Raw genomic sequence first — 16,320 nt, forward strand, 5'->3', positions numbered from 1 at the left:
TAGAAAAAGTACTCAGTGAAGCAAGTTGAGGCCTCCTTACCTAGTGACCTTTCTCTCTTCTTTCTCATCTGGAGCCAGGCACATGGATGAAACTCCTAAGGAGACAAGGAGATAGGGATATTGTTTATATTGTTTGCATTTCAAAGAGATGGCTCCAATGTTCTTAAGGAATCAAAAAGGGATGCTAAATCTTTAACAGGAGAATGTTATCACTTCAAAGACAAAAGGCCCTTCAAATCATTGGGGAAATAATTAAAAAGAAAATCTCCTGCCAACCCAGAAAAGACTCTCCACAAAGACAGAAAAAAAAATGAAAAATTTCATTAATGTATAAGCATTAAACTAGGCTGTGATTTGTATCACAAGAAATCTGATAAGACATTTCTTTTTTTTTGGGGGGGGGACGGACTACTGGGGATAGAAGTCAGAGGCACTTGACCACTGAGCTACATCCCCAGTCCTATTTTGTATTATATTTAGAGACAGATTCTCACTGAGTTGCTTAGGACCTCGCTAAATTGCTGAGGCTGGCTTTGAACTCACAATTCTCCTGTCTTGGCCTCCTGAGTCACTGGGATCACAGGCATATGCCACTGTGCCAGGCCTGCTAAGACATTTCAAAGACAGAAAGAAATGTCATGCTTTTATGTAACCAGGCAGATATACATGTTTTCAAAATAACTAATAACTTGTCCTCAAGTAAGAAACTTGACAGCACCATTTGGGACACAGAGTTCATCCCAAATTCAATTGGGATTGCAACCTGTTAATTAATTTCCTTTATCCAAAGGAAAACTAAGACTCTTATCTCTATGACATTTGGATAACAACTTGGAGCTAGGCATGGAGGCTGAAATTCCCTCAGAGGCAGGGAGATAGGGATGTTACTTTCATTGTTTACATTTCAAGTGGATGCCTCCAAGGCTCTTAGAAAACACAATTGTCTTTATCCAAAGGAACTTAGATTTATATCTCTATGACAAGCCCGTTAACAACTTGGAGGCAGGAATACTGAACAAAATTCCCAAAGAGAGGGAGATAGGGATGTTATTTTCATTCTAAACCTTTCAAAGAAATGGCTACAAGGCCCTTAAGGAAAACACTCTGCAACTGTAAAACTGGCAAGACATCTACTTAGCTTTTAAAATGATTTACATACGTCTCAATCGGTCAGAGAAAAATTTATAATTTTTTTCTTAAGTAAATGATCGAAGAAAAGATGGGCAGGGGAGGGGTCTTTTTAAATTTTTTCTTTCAGTTGTTGATGGACCTTTATTTTATTTATTTACATGCGGTGCTAAGGATCAAACCCAGTGCCTCATACATACTAGGCAAGTGCTCTACCACTGAGCCACAACCCCAGCCTGGTCTTTCTTTTTTGATACCAGGAAATAGTTAACTTTCAATTTTTTTAAAAATTTATCCTACAATACTGCCACACATTGACTGCTACAGTGCTCCATTCCAGATCCACGTTTCCCTCTTCACCTATCTTTCAAAATCCTCATCAATCCCTTTACTAAAGGAAGCATCCCAGAACTACTGTTCTGGTCACCTCTCCAAGGGCCAGACCCCCAGCCCCCAGTCGCTCCAGAGGAACCACTGTAATCAAAGGCTATGACTAGTTTCCTAGAGCTGCTAAACATTGCACATCATTTTGGTCTGATTTCAACCCATTTCAAAGACAGTAAAACTGAGACACAGGAAAATCCTAAAAGGATGCTCAGGGTACTACCCCCAAATTGCATTTAAGGATTTCAACGCTTAGACTCCCAACCGCTAAGGGCAGCCTCAAATGACCGGTGTGTGTGGGGGGAGGAAACCTTCGTTATTCCAGGGCACAATCGAGGGTGAAAACCCTTCGCACGCAGTTCTCGCCCGACCGAGCCTGCGCAAGTCAGAGCGTGCGAGTTTGCCCCAGACACTGACGTTACTGGCCGCCCCTCCTAATCCGGAACACGACCAACATTCCGCTGGTCCTGCCTTGACAGGCGTGGCCGTAATCCAATAAAAATGGAGGGCTGAGTCCCTCTGAGCCAATGGCAAAAGTTTGAGGGGAGGTGGAGGCGGAATGTGAGAGGAAACAAGAAGACAGGCCCAAGATGGAGGCGGTGGCGGCAGTAGCGGCGTGACAGGTGAGGGCGGGCCCGGTAGATTTCGCTTTTGGAGCGGCCGCCAGGCACAGGCACGGAGCCCGGACCAAAAGCTCAGCTCCAGGATGGCTGCGCCTGTACTCAGGCGCCCCCCGCCCGGAACTGGAGGAGTGGTTTGACCCGGGGCGAGACCATCATCAACAGCGGGGGCGGGGTGGGTAGACAGGAATGGGCGGGCAAGGCTGTGGGATGGTTTCGCCTGCAACGAGTGCCCGCGCGCCTGCGCAGAGCCCGAAAACCTTCGGGAGGCGGGACCAGGCCAGAATGGGGTCTGGATCGTGAGTGTGGTTTCCAGATTCAGTCTTGAACTCAGAGACTTAGTGGAGATGCCCCCTCACTTCCTTATTCTGGATCAGTGTTTATACCCCTAGGGAAATATCTGAGTATTCCATTACCCCTCTTTCACCTTCCCAAACTCCTTCCGTGATCCACCACAGAATTTACGCCAGTAATCTGTTTGTGACCCCTCATTTGTTGTCAGGGGGAATTTTGGAGACTCCCCACCCCCACCTTACCTCCATTTTCTCAAATCTACACCATTATCTTCCTTTTCTTTTCCCTATGCCAAATGTCTGGTGAGCCACCATTACCAACCCCGTTTGGCCCAATGTGTGGTGACTCCCATTATCCACCCTTCTCCCCATTACAGTTCCTAGTGACTCCTATTACATATGTCCAGCATACTGTCTGGTGACCTCCATTAAGCACCTATCACAATATTTGTGATCCTGCCATCAACTTTATACCCCAGGGCTTAGGGACACCCATGATACCTTTATTTTCCCAAATTAAGGGCAATATCTGATAATCCTCCCATTTCCTTTCCTACCCCTGTGACTGCTCCTTCACCACAGTGGTCACCCCCTTCTCCATTAAAAGGCCAGGACAGCCTGTTCATGCCCATTATGTAACTGACACCCCCAGTGCAGTGCGTGCTGACTTCCCCATTAGTCCCTGGCACAAAGTCTTGTATACTCCTGTATCTTCCAGGACAGTGTGTGCTACTTCTCATTGTGTCTCTGCTGCAGTGAGTTTGGAGATCTCGTCACCCAAGAATGAGACAAACAGCAGGAGAGTCTAAGCAGAGGAGGGACTGAGTAGACTTCAGATGTTAACAGGATCCTTAGGCTGTTGTATGGAAATTAGGCTGCAGAGGACAGTGGGAATCTGGAGATGGAATTTTTTTTATGGTACTGGGAATTAAACCTAGGGACACTTTACCACTGAATTGCCTCCCTAGTTCTTTTGCTTTATATTTTAAGACAGGGTCTCACTAAGTTGTTGAGGCTAGCATCAAACTTGAGATACCCCTGCCTCAGCCTTCTGAGTCATGGAAATTGCAGGCATACACCACCATGCCAGGCTAGAGATGAAATTTTTATGTATTTATTTGCAGTGCTAGGGATTGAAACCCAGGACACTCTCCACTGAGACATATCCCTAGACCTTTATTAATTTTTTAATTTTGAGACATGGTCTTGCTAAATTGCTGAGTCTGATCTTAAACTTGCAGTTTTCCTGTCTCAGCCTCCTGATTCACTGGGATTATAGGCATGAACCACCGTACTGGGCTGGAGATGGGATTTTATTTTATTCCCTGACACTTTGCTTGTAGAATCATTGTTTGACCTCTGAAATTCTCCTCTGTTTACTCTCTCCTAGGAGCCTCATGGCACCTGCCCAGCCTCACCTCAGACCATCTTGACAAAGTCTTAGGCTCCATGGAGCCGCCACGGGGCCCCCCTGCCAACGGGGCTGAGCCGTCCCGGGCAGTGGGCACTGTCAAAGTGTATCTGCCCAACAAGCAACGCACAGTGGTGAGTCACAGAGGTGAAACTCTTAGGGGTTGTGGATGGACCCAGTTATAAGTTTTGAGATTGGCAGGGTGACAAGGGCTTGGGAGTGGCCATTGCAGAGGAATGGGATTATCAGCTGGGGCTGTTTCTGTTGGGCACTGAGGGCCTCTGCCTCTGCATACTCACATACAGGTGACTGTCCGGGATGGCATGAGTGTCTACGACTCGCTAGACAAGGCCCTCAAGGTGCGAGGCCTCAATCAGGATTGCTGCGTGGTCTACAGACTCATCAAAGGGTAAGTGTGACAGTAATAATAAATAAGTGTGGGTGAGCATAGTGGCACACACATGTAACCTCAGTGACTCAGGAGGCCAAGGCAGAAGGATCACAAGTTTGAGGCCAACCTGGGCAACTGAGCAAGACCCTATCTTATAATAAAAATTAAAAAGGGCTGGGATGGTACCTTAGTGACAGAGTTACTTGCCTAGCGTGTGCAAGACCCAAAGTGAGATACTCAGTACCACAAAAAAGTGACTCCCATGCCACCTACTTGTTCTCCCCAGAGTCATCCCTTTCCTTCTTCACTCTGTTGTGAAGCCTTGCATTAGTTCACTTAACCTATAAGTTTATCCATCTTTTATGTCATTACTTCATTAGTTCATTGACCTGAAAGTCTGCAACTCATTATCTTCTTGGCCCCAAGTCCTCACCCTGCAGTCACCTCCTTGCAGAGTTCATCTGTTTTGCTTTTTCACGATTTCATGAACTCATGAGCTTTCTCCTTCCTCAGCTTCTCCATTTGCTGCTGAGTTGGGCTTTATTGACTTTCCATAGATTCCCCTGTTCTGGGGTTCCTTAATTTTTTATCCTGTTCATACATTGCACTTTATATTTTTAACTCCTTATCAGCCCCTTTCCCAGGCTGGCTTGGCACTTCTTAGATAGTCTCATTTGCCTCTTACCTTGTAATTAAGACAATAGACCCTTCACACAATCTCCTGGTGGCCCCTGGCAAGTCACTTTCTTCCTCTAATCCTATGTCCCTATCTGTAAAATGGGGACAAGGATAGTGACTAATTTAATGAGAATTAAACATGCCAAATATTAGTCCATGGATCTGGAGCTTGGAGGGACTTTGGGGGCTTCCCTGCCTCCCATGATCCCTACCCACCTTCCTACTCATTGCTCTCCATGTCCCCTGCAGGCGAAAGACAGTCACTGCCTGGGACACAGCCATCGCCCCCCTGGATGGTGAGGAACTCATTGTGGAGGTCCTCGAGGATGTGCCGCTGACCATGCACAATTTTGTGAGTGAAGCGTGGACAGAAGCAGCAGGCCATGAGGGTGGGAAGGGCCCTTGACCGGGCCTCAACCTTCCCTGCTGTGTGGAAACAGGTACGGAAGACATTCTTCAGCCTGGCGTTCTGTGACTTCTGCCTTAAGTTTCTGTTCCATGGCTTCCGCTGCCAAACCTGTGGCTACAAATTCCACCAGCATTGTTCCTCCAAGGTTCCCACAGTCTGTGTTGACATGAGTACCAACCGCCGACCGTGAGCCTGGCCTAGGGTGGTTGGGGGAATGGGGAGGGCAGAGACCAGCCATAAGGCCCTTGTAGACAGCTTATCCGTGTTTTCTTGTTTTACACCCTGAATGCCCTCAAGGATCTACCACAGTGTCCAAGATTTGTCTGGAGGCTCCAGGCAGCATGAGGCTCCCTCAAACTGCCCCCCGAATGAGCTGCTAACCTCCCAGGGTCCCAGGTAGGAATACCTTAGGGACACTGGGGGAGAAAAAAATCTGGGGGTCCCTGCAGACCACAGACCATACTTTTATTCATTTATTTAGTTGACAAACATTGAGCATCTACAAGAGTAAAGGTATGGAGCTATGGGATCTTGGGCAATTTACCTAATCTCTCTAGGTGTCAGTTTTCCCATCTGTTAAAAGGGAATGATACTTTTTACCATGCAAGGCTCTAGTGAGGATTCAGTGAGGTAAAATGTGTAGAGTGTTTAGAGAATTACCTGGTATAGAATAAATAATAATTTATTATTATTAATTATGAACATATAAGCAGCTAACTACTACATTCGTTCTTCCAGCATAACCTTGTGCAAACCTTTCCATTTTGAAATACATATTACTTATCATAAATTACTTTCCTTTGGTTTTTTATATTAAGTATTAAAATGATACATATATAGATGTATATAATATATAGATGTGTATTTTATAATGTTCATACTTAATATGGTTTATTTTTATTATGTGTTGTATTATGGAATATTTTTCTATATATAAAACACCATATATTTTTTATAATACATAAAAGGGTAAGTTTAATTTGGGATATATGTGGATTAATTACCTCTGAATTTCAGAATAGTGAAAGAAACATTAGAAAATCTTTTCATAACATTATAATTTGTATAATCCACATATGGTATATGACATGTTACATGATGATATGTTTTACAACATTACCATTGTAATACAAGGTGTATTATACAATACATGTTTGAATATTATATGTCATTGTAATATATAATTATGAAATTCATATCCTAACCTTTTTCCCCACATCTTTGTCCCTCACTGTCCCTCCTTTAGGCCTTCAGTGTCACCTTCTTTGAGAAGCCTCCCCTGACACCCCCGGGACACTTTCTGTCCTCTTATTTTGTTCTCTTTTTCCCATTCTTGCTCCTATCACCTGTGAGCTCATTATATATTTCTTTATCTTGATTCCTCTCTTCCTCTGCTGGAATATTGGCTCCACAAGGGCATTTATTTGTTTTGTTCACAGTTTTATCACTTACACCTAGAATGGTTATCTGGTACGTGGCAGGCACTCAATAGGTGTTTCTTGAACAAACAAATGCCAGTATAACCAGTTGGCATTTGCTCTGAATGAGCCAAAGGCATGTTTGGGGTGGCAGGGGTGGGCTCCCTGGGTTTTCTGCTTCATTCCATAGCAACTTCCCAGCCTTTTTTCTGTCAGCGCCTGCACTCAGCACCATGACCGGGAGCACTTCCCCTTCCCTGCCTCAGCCAACGCCCCCCTGCAGCGCATCCGCTCCACATCCACTCCCAACGTCCACATGGTCAGCACCACAGCTCCCATGGACTCCAGCCTCATGCAGGTGGGTAGCAAGGGGGGGCACTGGAGGAGCATGGTGCAGGGGGTGAGAGCCATTTCTATTGGCCTCCACATGCTCACCTTGATTTCTGTCCCCCATCTTTCAGCTCACTGGCCAGAGTTTCGGCACCCATGGTGAGCGCCCACCCACCCCACTCCATGCTTACACTCTGTGCCTTCTCTGCCCTGCTGCCCCACTTGCCTCCACTCACATCCTCTCCACAACTGCAGCTGCTGGTAGTAGAGGTGGTGGTGATGGAGGCCTGCGGGGGAGCCCCAACCCAGCCAGTGTGTCCTCGGGGAGGAAGTCCCCACATTCCAAGTCACCTTCAGAGCAGCGGGAGCGGAAGTCCTTGGCTGATGAAAAGAAGAAAGTGGTACACTCAAACGGGAATCTTGGGAAGGGGGCACTGCAGGCTGAGTGACGTGGGTTGAAGGGTGTGGGCAGGCCCCTCAGATGATGCCCATCTGGCCCACAGAAGAACCTCGGGTACCGGGACTCAGGCTATTACTGGGAGGTGCCACCCAGTGAGGTTCAGCTGCTGAAAAGAATTGGGACGGGCTCATTTGGAACCGTGTTTCGCGGGAGGTGGCATGGCGATGTGGCTGTGAAGGTGCTCAAGGTAGCCCAACCCACTGCTGAGCAGGCCCAGGCCTTCAAGAACGAGATGCAGGTGCTCAGGTGAGGTCGCATGTTTGTGTGGATGGGGTGGTGGGGAGGGGCATGGCAGGTGTGGCCTTGGTTCGTCTCTGGGAAAAAGCCATGCTTGGGGTACTTCTTGGATGTCATCTACATTTATGTCATATTGGAACCATAGTCAGAAGTCATTTCTCTCTGAAGGATGTTCCTTTTCCCTTTGGTAAATGAGCATGTTTAGATGGCCTCCATGATTAGAAAAAAAAATATACCTTTAGATGACCTCTGATGATGCTGATATCAGCATGGATATTAATTAATGGCTCTGCTTCCAAATTTGAGTCTTCTCATTTGCCTACTTTGAACTGGGCCTGGGATAGGCTTTCATTGTCATGGTCATGGGCATGGAGGTGAAGAGCATAATGTTAAGTAACAGTAGCTCCAGGAAAGCTCATGGCTTTCCTTCCTCACTGTTGTGCAGAACCATTCATGTTATATTTATTGTGTTGCAGGCTTGGTTTTATTTTTATTTTTTATTTTTTCGTACTTGGATTGAACCCAGGTGCACTTAACCACTGAGCCACATCCCCAGCCCTTTTTATTTTTTGAGACAGGGTCTTGCTAAGTTGCTGAGCCTGGTTTTGAACTTGCCATCTTCCTGCCTCAGCCTCCTGATCCGCTGGGATTACAGGCGTGTGCACCCAGCCACAGGCTTGCTATTAATTATCATAATGCCTTGATGCAAAGAACAATGTTGTTAATTATAATCATAACCATAATTTAATCATTAAGATTATAATTGCTATGATTAATGTCTATCAACATATTTAATTTATGCTGAGAAACTCAGGTGTTCTCTTTTTGTGCTACAGTTGTTACATAGCATAGTACTGTATGCCTGTGTTCTATATAAGCAGAATGGTATACATTTTTTTTTGTGTGTGTGTATGTGTGTGTGTGGTGCTGTTGATGGAATGCCATATATACACCCTGCCAATGAGCTACACCTCCAGCCCCCAGGACTATATAGCTTCTGCTACTCCTCAGGATGTCAGCATGGGCTCTTCCTCTCTGTCAAATGGACACAATTATGTTATAGAGTTGATATTATCATAATTACTTGTTCCATATTAATATTTATGCTGACAATGGATAGCACAGTAAGAAAACTTTTATTCTTATTTCCTCTCTGTGAAATGACAGTGATTGGGAGCATGTGGTAATTTCCATAGACTTACCACTATTAAGAATTGTCAGCTGGACTGGGGATGTAGTTCAGTTGGTAGAGTGCTTGCCTCACATGCACAAGGCCCTGGGTTCTACCCCAGGACCACACACACAAAAATAATTAATTAATTAAATTAAATGCAGTACTGTTTAAAAAAAGAATCCTCAGCTGGGCACAGTGATGCATACTTGTAATCCCAGCAGCTCAGCAGGCTGAGGCAGGAGGATCTTGAGTTCAAAGCCAGTGTCAGCAACTTAGTGAGGCCCTGAGCAACTCAGTGAGACCCTGTTTCTAAATAAAATATAAAAAAGGGCTGGGGACATGGCTCAGGGGTTATGTGCCCCTGGGTTCAATCCCCAGTACCAAAAAGAATCTTTATGTGCTCTGTTTTTCTCCCTGACATGATCAAAATTTCAGAGCATCATCAAAGTTATTTGTGTTTGTTTTGCCATTTTTAGTTAATACTTTGATAAGGAATGAAACTTTTCTCATAAATTAGGGTAAAATGATTTGTGCCTGGTAGAGTTTCTGTGAGATAGATCCAGGTACACAGGAGCAATGACAACAAGGACAGTGATGTTTTCAGAGTGTTTACTATATGGTCAGTCCTGTTCTAAAGCACCTTACAGGTTGTCTACTCACTCATCTATCCCCATATCCCTATAAGTTAGTCACTGTAATGATCTCAGTTTTACAGTTAAGGAATGTGAGGACCAGAGAGGTTAAATGTCTTCCCCAAGGTTGCACAGCGAGGAACTGGTGAAGCCTGGATTTGAACTCAGGACATGAATCTATACTCCAAGCTCTACCTCTAAGCCTCTCACAGTGATTAATCACTCTCACAGTGATTAGATACTATTAATCTAATAGTATCTGCCTGTCTGTGGTCTGGGATTGGGGTGGGACATTACACAGGGGAAGGCTATAAGCATTACCTGATACCCATATTTTAGCCCTGCATTGTCAATATAATGATGTCATGTCAATGAGGAAGGTTGGTATTCCACTTTTTCATTTGTAAAATGGTCACAGTAGTCCCAGTCTGAGGTGTGGAGGGTGTTAATGATCAGAGGTGCTGCTGGTAGACAGAGGGGTAGGGGCATTAATCCCTCCCTCTAGCTTTGGTTGGGAGACTCTCATGAAGCAACTCAGGATATAGGGCCCCAGCAGAGTACCATAGCCCAGTAAACATCTTACAAATTCATGGACTCTGGCAATAGTCTGGCCCTGAGCACCCGAAAAGCCTGGGGAGTGGTCCAGGCGATGTATGACAGTTGTTGTTTGTCTTCCCCACCCCGGAAACTCCGCTTTCTACCTGCAGGAAGACACGGCATGTCAACATCTTGCTGTTCATGGGCTTCATGACCCGGCCAGGATTTGCCATCATCACACAGTGGTGTGAGGGCTCTAGCCTCTACCACCACCTACATGTGGCTGACACACGCTTCGACATGGTCCAGCTAATTGATGTCGCCAGGCAGACTGCCCAGGGCATGGAGTGAGCCTTTTGCCTTGGGGACTGGGGAGGGGTAGTGGGGAGGAGAGTAGAGGAGGTAAGTAGCCTCCAGCCAACTCACCGCCTGCCTCTACCCCACAGCTACCTCCATGCCAAGAATATCATCCACCGAGACCTCAAGTCTAATAGTATCTGCCTGTCTGTGGGGTGGGACATTACACAGGGGGGAGGCTCTTGTGTGGGGATTTCTGAGGATGAATGGGGAAGGGTACACGTCGCCTGGCTCCTTGTTGGATATCAGAACTGTGGCTGGTAAGGGGGCCTTAATGGGGTGCCCTTGATTAGGAGTCAGAGGTGTGGCTGGTTTCGGTACTATTCTTGGGGACTGTGGTCAGGTTGTGAGATGTAGCAGTTGTGAACATTATAGGGAGTTTCTGACCAGGGTTATAGATATGGTTGGTTTAGGTGCCATTCAAGGGGCTTTTTGGTCAAGAGTCGCAGTGGGACCAAGTGTGGAGGGCATTAATTATGCATAATTTTATGATATTGGGGGCTTCTGATCAGGGTCAGAAAAATCACTAATACCAGACATTAATGATAACCTTCCAGTCAGGGTGATTGATAGGCTTGACTATTGGAAATCTATAGTGGCCCTTGACCCCAGTGGACATCTTCCTGCATGAGGGGCTCACAGTGAAGATAGGCGACTTTGGCCTGGCCACAGTGAAGACAAGATGGAGTGGGGCCCAACCCTTGGAGCAGCCCTCAGGCTCCGTGCTTTGGATGGTGAGTTGGGTCAGGCTGGATGGGGAGGGGCATAGGGAGACACATGTTCCTAGATTGGGACATACGGAGCCAAACAGAGACAGGGATGCCTGTGACAGTGTGGGTGTTATGTTTCACCTTTTGGGGGTAGCTCCAAGTTGTGCCAGTGTGGCCAGCCAGATGTGGAACTGTGGGCCACATCTGCTGTCCCTCATGCTTTCCCTGCCCCATCTGGCCTATCAAAGGCGGCTGAGGTGATCCGTATGCAGGACCCAAACCCCTACAGTTTCCAGTCGGACGTCTATGCCTACGGGGTTGTGCTCTATGAGCTCATGACGGGCTCACTGCCTTACAGTCACATTGGCAGCCGTGACCAGGTAAGCCCTACACATTACCCATGGTTTCCCTCTGTCCTTCACACCCCATATCCCTTGCTCTGCACAAAGAATGGTACACTTCACCCAGCAACCTAGAATTTTCTGGAATGAGAACTCCAAGAGTTAATCCCATAAGGTATCCTATGCCAACTTCCCTCCTTCCCCTACATCCACAACCTCTGGGACAAAAGCCTTAAAGCCCAGAGTCCTCTGAATCTTGTACCCAGAATGCTCTAGACCCCAAGATACTCAGAAGCCTTCCAGAGATTTCCTAGGCATATACAGTCTTCTCTGGGTACTCAAAATACTACAGGTTCCCAAAACCCAGAATTCTATTTCTCTGAGAAATAAAATCCCCTATGCTTCCAGAATATTCACAAATACTCAAAATCACCCAGACTTTGAGTATCTGTCAGGCTCTGGGGTCCTGGTACCCATAATTTTGTAGGCCCCAGAATCTCATAGTTCTTTGGGTTCAGGGCCTAGAACCTCCCAGGCCATCAGGAACCCAGAATCCTCTGACTCCTAACCAAGGGCACCCCATTAAGGCCCAAGTGTCTGGGGGAAGGCTTAAGGGAAACACTCAGAGTCCTGCAGAAAATGTGGACTCAGACATTTAGGTCCCAGACTTCCATGGAAATACAAGTTTCCCCAGATTCAGAACTGCATGTTTCCCCAAGGCTCAGTACTTTCTAGGTTCTAAGCCCCCTAGACAACTGTGGACTTAGTCCTATATACCTACAATCCTCAACAACCCCAAACTTAAATTCTTCTATTTTGTAGCAGAGAAACCTCCCAAGTCTTCAGAGAGTCATAATTCTCTGGGCATTAATACCCTGGATTTCCCCCTGTTCCCCCAAAATGAGCTTTCCACATCACTCAAGACCCCAAATTCTCTGCATCTAACAGCTCAAACCCTAAAACTACCCCATTCCTGCCCCTCCCTCAGATCATCTTCATGGTAGGCCGTGGCTATCTGTCTCCGGACCTCAGCAAAATCTCCAGTAACTGCCCCAAGGCCATGCGGCGCCTGCTGTCTGACTGCCTCAAGTTCCAGCGGGAGGAGCGGCCCCTCTTCCCCCAGGTGAGCTGGGTAGGAGGGCTGGATACCTTGATAGGGGGACTCCAAGGCAGAGGGAGAGTGGGGATGGAGGCAGATGTGAATGTGAATTGTGTCAAAGGCTCAGATACACTGTGTGTGTGTGTGTGTGTGTGTGTGTGTGTGTGTTTCCCCATTAGGCTGGGGCCTGGGGTGTTGGGGTGCCCATGGAGCTCCAGACACTCCTCCTCATCCCCACCTGCCCCCAGATCCTGGCCACGATTGAGCTGCTGCAACGGTCACTCCCCAAGATTGAGCGGAGTGCCTCTGAACCCTCCTTGCACCGCACCCAGGCTGATGAGTTGCCTGCCTGCCTCCTCAGCGCAGCCCGCCTTGTGCCTTAGGCCCTGCCCCCAGCCACCGGGGAGCCCACCTCAGTCTGCCACGCCATGGAGTCCTGCCCACCAGCCAGTGTTCCATCTCTGTCTTGATACTGCCTCAGGATCCCACATCTCTCACCCTGGGAGATAGTGGTGATCCCTTTGAGCTCTTCAGTTCCTCTGGAATTGGGGGACCCCCCCCCCAAAGACTGAGACTCCTGCCTCTTCCATAATTTGGTTTACTCTTGGCTTTGGGGAATACTTCTAAATTTGGGGTGCACCTCCATTTCCACTAGCTGGAATTTGTGGCAGGGATTCCACTTAGAACCTCTCTGGAATTTGTGCCTAATGTGCCTTCACTGGATTTTGGGGTCCCCAGCACCCCATATGGATTTGGGGGTCTTCTGTGTCTCCCCTGCCAGTCAAGGACTCCCCTCTTTCTTCACCAAGAAGCACAGAATTCTGCTGGGCCTTTGCTTGTTTATTTTGCTTCCCGACTCTTCTCTGGGGTTCAGAGCCGCTGAGGGGAGGGAGTCCAGGCAAGGAGTGGAGGTTGGGGGGAGGTGCAGACCACACAAACAGCGTCACTGCACGCATCACCACAGGCGGCACGATGAACGAGGACCACATATGCCAAGCACGGCACAAGAGGAGGCCACGTCAGTCACAGACACAGACATCACAGCAAAGGTGGGGAAGTGGGAGACCATTGGCCTTCCCTGTGCAAAGGATTCTGGGTGGATGGGTGGAGTTTGCATATTTAAAGACAGCTGTCAGAGGCAGGAAACTCGGGAGGGGGTCCCTGGGGGAACCAAGGGGTCCTAGAAGTGAGAGGAGCTCCCAGTGTGTTGAATGGTGTTGAGGGGAAGAGGGTGAAGGGAGATTTTTATGGAACTGTGGTGGGTGGCACTTGAAGATGTGGGTCTCCAGAGAGATGGGGGATCCATGGAGAGGGTTTTAAAGGTAGGGGTTTCTCGGAATTGGAAAATTTTGATGAGGAACAAGGTGTGTTGGAGAGATTTAGGACCAGGAATAGGTTTTTCCAGGAGTTTCTGGACTCAAGGAGGGCATTCAGTGGTGTTAGGGCCAGAAACAGGTTGCCTGGTATTTGGGAGCTTCCAGGAAGGAAATATCCTTTGGGTTACTGGGAGTGGAGGTCTTAAGGAATTTGGAGGTTCTAAAACAGTAGATCTTGAGGTGACCAGGAGCAGGATTCTAATAGGACTTGGGGATCCCAAACGTGAGAACTGGATTTAGGACCAGGTGTCACAAGGGACTTAGGCATCTTGAGGAATGATAAGTGGGATGTTGGAGAACCAGGAGAGGAGTTCTCAAGGAATTTAGAGATTCCAAAAGTGAATAATGGATTCAGGGCCCAGAGAGGGTTTGCCCAGGGATTTGGGGATTCTCAGGGTGGGGTGTCAGTCGGAGAAGAGGCTGGCGAAAGACTTCCTCAGGCTGCGGATGGTCTCAGCTTTCACCTCGTCCTGGCTAAGGCTGGGCCTGGGCGGGGCTGGCTCTGGAAGGTTGAAGGCATTGGTCAGAGACTGGGATTTGCTAGAGAGAGACAAGGTGGAGGCGTGGGAGGAAGGGGGGAAGAGGAAGGGGAGGAGGGGAGAGAAACACAACGTTACCCCAGGCCCGGCCCCAGCCCTGCCCCTCTGATCCTGGGGCTGTGCCTCTGATCTTGGGGCTGTTCCTCTGACCTTCCCCCCCACCACCTCGGGCCTGAACCCTGATGGATTCTTGAGGCTGGGAGGACTTGTGGGATGGGCGGAGCCCAGGGCCAGGGAGTTGAGATGTGGGGCCAGCTGGGAAGACTTAGATGCAAGGTGTGGAAGTGTGGGATTGGTGAGAGGAGTCATGGGCTGAATCATATCTTTGAATTCTAGACTAGTTTGATATGAAAGGGGAGATGAGGTTTTAAGGCTAGGGGGAGGGGTTTGGATTGGACCAGAAGAAGTAAAGAGAATGGTGTGATGATTTGGGAGGATACTGAGGTAGGCCAAAAAGATTTGTGGTGGACCAGAAACGAGCCCATACTTTAGGGGAAAGCCTGAGGCTCTACTGCTGAGTGAAATGATACAAGGACTATGAGTCAGCCACGAGGTGTTTTAGGGATGGGTTGGGGGGAAGAGGCAGGGAGTTTGGCAGGGAAGTCTGAGTTGAGCTGGAAAGAGGCAGGGAAGTGCTCAAAATGGGTCTGCCAGGCGCCTGGGTTGGGCCAAGGACCTGGAATGGGGACTTTCCCAGGGCCTGTTGGGAAGAATCTGAACTGAAAGAATTTCTCTGGGATTCTGGCACCAAATCCCTGGAATGGAGACAAAAGGATCTGGGATGGAGGGGAGGAGTGAAAGCCCAGGGGAGGGGTTTGGCTTCAGCTCCCACTGAATAGGTCTGAGGAGCATGGGAACTAGGGCTGCCCTACTGGGGCCAGAGCCCGCTTTGTGAGCAGCAAGGCGAAGGCTGCTGTAGGAGTCCCCTTACTTGAGCTGGGGGTGAGGGGGTCCCCCGGCAGCGGCGGTGGCAGGTGGCGGCACGTCCTGGCTGGGTTTCTGGGCCAGCTGTGGTTTGGCAGGACGTCCAGCGGGACCTGGGCCGCTAGGCCTGGGCTGCTGCGTGGTGGGTGGCCCAGTGCGGGGTCCGGGACCTGCCTGGCTGGCCTGGCGTGTAGGACCAGCAGGGCCTGGGGGTTTCTGGGGAGGGCCTTGGCGCTGCGGCCCACCAGGTGGAGCCCCTGAGGCCTTTGGTGGAGCTGGACCAGAGACAGATGTTTGTCGGGTAGCCTGTGGGGGGCCTGCCTGGCGCTGGGGAGATGGAGAGGCAGGTGGGCGGGCTGCTGGAGGCGCCCCAGGGCCTCCTGCCACTGGCCGGGATTGGCGGCCTTGACCCTGGGTCATCTGTGCGGCCTGGGACGCGGGCTGCTGGGGTGCGGATGTGGGACTTGGTAGGCGCTGAGGCAGAGGGCTGCCAGCTGGGGGTCCAAGGCCTGAAAGGTGCTGCTGGCCCTGTGGTGGGGGGCGCTGTTGCAGTGGGGGTCCCTGGCGCTGGGGCCCTGGGCCAGGCTGTGGAGGGCCACCTGGGGGACAGAGAGAGAAGGCACATATGAGAGGGAGCCAGTGAAAGATGGGGTCTACTTGAGACCAGAGGGGCTGAGAAAACCTGCCCTCACTTACCCTGGGGCGGAGGTCGCTGCTGAGCTGGAGGCCCTGCAGGCTGCTGGGAGGTCTGGCGGCCCAAGGGCAGGGCCCCTGGGGATGGAGTCTACGGCAGAGGAATGGAGAAGACAGGTTAAACATAGTTACCAACCTATGGAGCACCAGCCAAATCAGGGTGACATGGATTCCTTCTT

General features: G+C 48.9%; 2 protein-coding genes across 5 annotated transcripts in view; one reads left to right on the forward strand and one right to left on the reverse strand.

Annotated features, from left to right (window-relative positions):
- Positions 1-2,015: 2,015 nt before the first annotated feature.
- On the forward strand, positions 2,016-13,438 carry ARAF (A-Raf proto-oncogene, serine/threonine kinase). Of its 3 annotated transcripts, none has more exons than XM_081277224.1 (16): positions 2,016-2,135; positions 3,816-3,970; positions 4,142-4,245; positions 5,155-5,257; positions 5,346-5,500; positions 5,612-5,710; positions 6,949-7,090; positions 7,194-7,221; positions 7,318-7,463; positions 7,566-7,768; positions 10,273-10,449; positions 10,549-10,595; positions 11,075-11,193; positions 11,418-11,549; positions 12,499-12,633; positions 12,789-13,438. In XM_081277224.1, the coding sequence occupies exons 2-16, from the start codon at positions 3,875-3,877 to the stop codon at positions 12,990-12,992; spliced, it is 1,890 nt and encodes a 629-aa protein (XP_081133350.1). In that variant the 5' UTR covers positions 2,016-2,135; positions 3,816-3,874; the 3' UTR covers positions 12,993-13,438. The 3 variants fall into 3 exon arrangements, with proteins under 3 accessions (XP_081133350.1, XP_081133352.1, XP_081133351.1); XM_081277226.1 differs by having other exon boundaries at positions 12,858-13,438; XM_081277225.1 differs by lacking the exon at positions 2,016-2,135 and adding an exon at positions 2,411-2,431.
- Positions 13,439-13,581: 143 nt separating this feature from the next.
- The window catches only part of SYN1 (synapsin I), a 47,282-nt gene continuing 44,543 nt past the window's right edge, over positions 13,582-16,320 (reverse strand). Inside the window, exons 11-13 of one of the 2 annotated variants that reach the window (XM_081277223.1) lie at positions 16,145-16,232; positions 15,456-16,047; positions 13,582-14,487 (exon numbers count right to left, since the gene is read on the reverse strand). In XM_081277223.1, coding sequence (XP_081133349.1) covers positions 14,460-14,487; positions 15,456-16,047; positions 16,145-16,232 — 708 coding nt within the window. In that variant the 3' untranslated portion in view covers positions 13,582-14,459. Of the gene's footprint in view, positions 14,526-15,455; positions 16,048-16,144; positions 16,233-16,320 lie in introns of both variants that reach the window. The other variant, XM_081277222.1, reaches the window with a different exon arrangement.

The sequence above is a fragment of the Spermophilus citellus genome, assembly GCF_964194105.1.
Source record: "Spermophilus citellus genome assembly, chromosome: X".
NCBI classification, from domain to species: domain Eukaryota; kingdom Metazoa; phylum Chordata; class Mammalia; order Rodentia; family Sciuridae; genus Spermophilus; species Spermophilus citellus.